At 62.9% G+C, this 2,364-nt stretch overlaps 1 protein-coding gene across 1 annotated transcript in view; it reads right to left on the minus strand.

Moving 5' to 3' along the window:
- GAD2 (glutamate decarboxylase 2 (pancreatic islets and brain, 65kDa)) overlaps window positions 1-1,506 on the minus strand; it is a 57,979-nt gene extending 56,473 nt beyond the window's left edge. The window contains exons 1-4 of the mRNA XM_005865856.2: window positions 1,451-1,506; window positions 1,200-1,376; window positions 439-498; window positions 102-251 (exon numbers count right to left, since the gene is read on the minus strand). Coding sequence (XP_005865918.1) covers window positions 102-251; window positions 439-498; window positions 1,200-1,275 — 286 coding nt within the window. The 5' untranslated portion in view covers window positions 1,276-1,376; window positions 1,451-1,506. The remainder of the gene's footprint in view (window positions 1-101; window positions 252-438; window positions 499-1,199; window positions 1,377-1,450) is intronic.
- Between the last annotated feature and the right edge of the window lie 858 nt (window positions 1,507-2,364).

The following is a 2,364-nucleotide window of genomic DNA, read 5'->3' on the forward strand; positions in this document are numbered from 1 at the left end:
CCGCCCTCCACCTGGAAGCCAGAGGTCGGGCTCGCGGCGCCGGATGGCGCACGGGCAGAGCCTCCGGCACTGGCTCCAGGGGCCCAGCGAGGCGCCTTTACCTGTTGCGTGCAGAAATGCGTAGTTGACATCCGCTTTGGGACAGCTGCAGGGCTTCTGGTTGCAAGCACAGGCGGCCTTCCGGGAGGTGGCCCGCGGGGGCTCGCTCCCGCCACTCTCCGCTGGCTTCTCGGCGTCTCCGTAGAGCAGAGCTGGGCAAAGACACCGAGCGCGGATTTCGGTCAGCCGCCCTCTGGGCCTGGCTCCCCAGCCCCTGCCCACCCGCACCGAGTAACCCCGACTCCACGGCTGAGGATGCAGAGCTGAGAAGGTGGCTTTGCGCCGCGGCCCCGAGGCGCCCAGCCCTATCGCCTCCCGCCCCGGGGTACCGGCTCTCACCGCACAGCTTGTTTCCGATGCCTCCGGTGAACTTCTGGGCCACCTGACACCAGGCTCTCGCTGTAAGGAAAGACAGGCACGAGGTCGGCGAGGCAGAAAGAGAAGAGCAGACAGACGGACGTGCTAAATTTCGTTCTCTGTAAACAGTGTCAATACACCTGGCGTCCGGGAAGGGGCCGCCCCGGGTTCGGCGCTGCGGGCAGGTGCGGGAAGTGCGCGGGAGCCTGGCGATCCCGCCCGGCCCTCAGTTTTCTGATTCTTTCCCCCAAGGTGAAGCCCACACCGCGGCTTCTAGGTGCCAGTCGGCTTGGGCAATCTCCCTCCCCTTCCTGCCTCGCTCGGGCGAGTTTTCCCAGACACCGAGCCTGTCCCTTTCCTCGCAGGCTCTCCGTTCAAACCAAGAATTCTCTCCCCTTTCCCATTTATCCTTACCCCACTGCCACTCTGTCCCTCTCTAGGATCCAAACACCAAGATGGTGGCAGTGTCCCAGGCCTGAGGAATTGAGGGGTCGAGGAAACGCCTCTGATGAGAAGGCTCTCCCAGACTTCGGCGGAGCGGACCCAGGATTCGTGGGGCGTCTTCTTAGGGGATAAGGACCTGCGGGGTTTTGGTCTCTTGGGCCATCAGGGACCTACCCCGAGAGGAGGACGCAGCCGCTGAAGTTTCCTATTGCAGGTGGAAAACCTCCTTCCTCTCCCTTAGCTCCGCACACCCCAGTCCACCCTCAAAGCTCGCCTGCTGCAGGTCCTGGTTTTCCTACCTGTGCTGGGGTTCTCGGGATCCCCGGAGCCATCTTCAGAGCCGAAAGACCAAAAGCTGGAGCCGGGAGATGCCATCGGCGCTGCGAGACTGGAGCAGATCGCCTCCGAGTGCGAAGTGTGGGCGCGCTGCCCTCGGCTCGGTCCCGCGCGCGCGTGCGTGTGTGTGCGTGTGTGTGCAAAGAGGGCAACGCGCGGGGACCCGCGCGGCCGCGGGTAGGTTTCACTCAGGGACAGGAAACGTGCGTGTCTGTGTGTGTGTGTGTGTGTGTGTGTGTTGGAGTTAGGGCTTTGAGACGTGGCGGCAACGCTCTGAAAGCCTAGAATGCTAAGTAGGGAAGGGGACGGGAGGGTTCTCCGAGCCAGGAGAGGGGAAAGCGCAGAGCGTCCTAGTGATTTTGAAGGCGAGGGAGCCCGAAACGAATGGATGAGCGGGCGGCGGGAGTGCGCTGAATCAGGAGGGTGAGACTGACAGCGCTCAGGAGCTGGAGTCGGAGTGAGTGGGTGGGAGGTGTGCCCGCGAGCTCCCGCAGAGGGCAAGGCGGGAGGGAGCCCGCTTGCCTCCCGGCCCGGATGCGCTGTCCAGGGTGCTAACTCGGCTGACTTCGCGCTGGCCTCTGGGAAGGGTGGACCAGAGAGACTTCGGCGAGGCGGGAAGGGTGGCGGGGAGCAGTTTTACGCACGCTGGGATTAGGGTATTGTTTGAGGTCTGGCTCCGGCTGCGGAGGAGGAGGCGCGGTTCCCGCCCCCGCCTTCCTTTAAGTGGGTGCTAGGGTCGCTGTGACCTCGAGAGACGAGCGACTGGGCCAGAATCCCGAGCGGTTCCGCAGCTCCGAGAGGGGATGGTGGGGGAAGGGCGCCTACGCGTTAATGGGCTCATTTCAGCTTCTTAGTAGCGCCTAATGCCTACCTACTGAGCCGCGAGATCCCCGGCGGCGCCCCAGTCCTGGGCTTTCGAGCACGCTGTCGCCCGATCCACCGTCCAGCTTCTGACTGATGGATGGGGAGAAAGGCTGCCAATTGAGGCAATTAAAATCCATGCTGGAGTCTACCGTAGTCTATCAGTGAGGACCTCGGGCTGGAGAAAAAAATAAAACAAATGGGAACTTCTTGGAAGGGGCATGAGGAAGAGCAGAGAAGGAGAGCAGCTAGGACTGGCTGGATTGA

Source organism: Myotis brandtii, unplaced genomic scaffold (genome assembly GCF_000412655.1).
Source record: "Myotis brandtii unplaced genomic scaffold, ASM41265v1 scaffold215, whole genome shotgun sequence".
In the NCBI taxonomy this organism is placed as follows: Eukaryota; Metazoa; Chordata; class Mammalia; order Chiroptera; family Vespertilionidae; genus Myotis; species Myotis brandtii.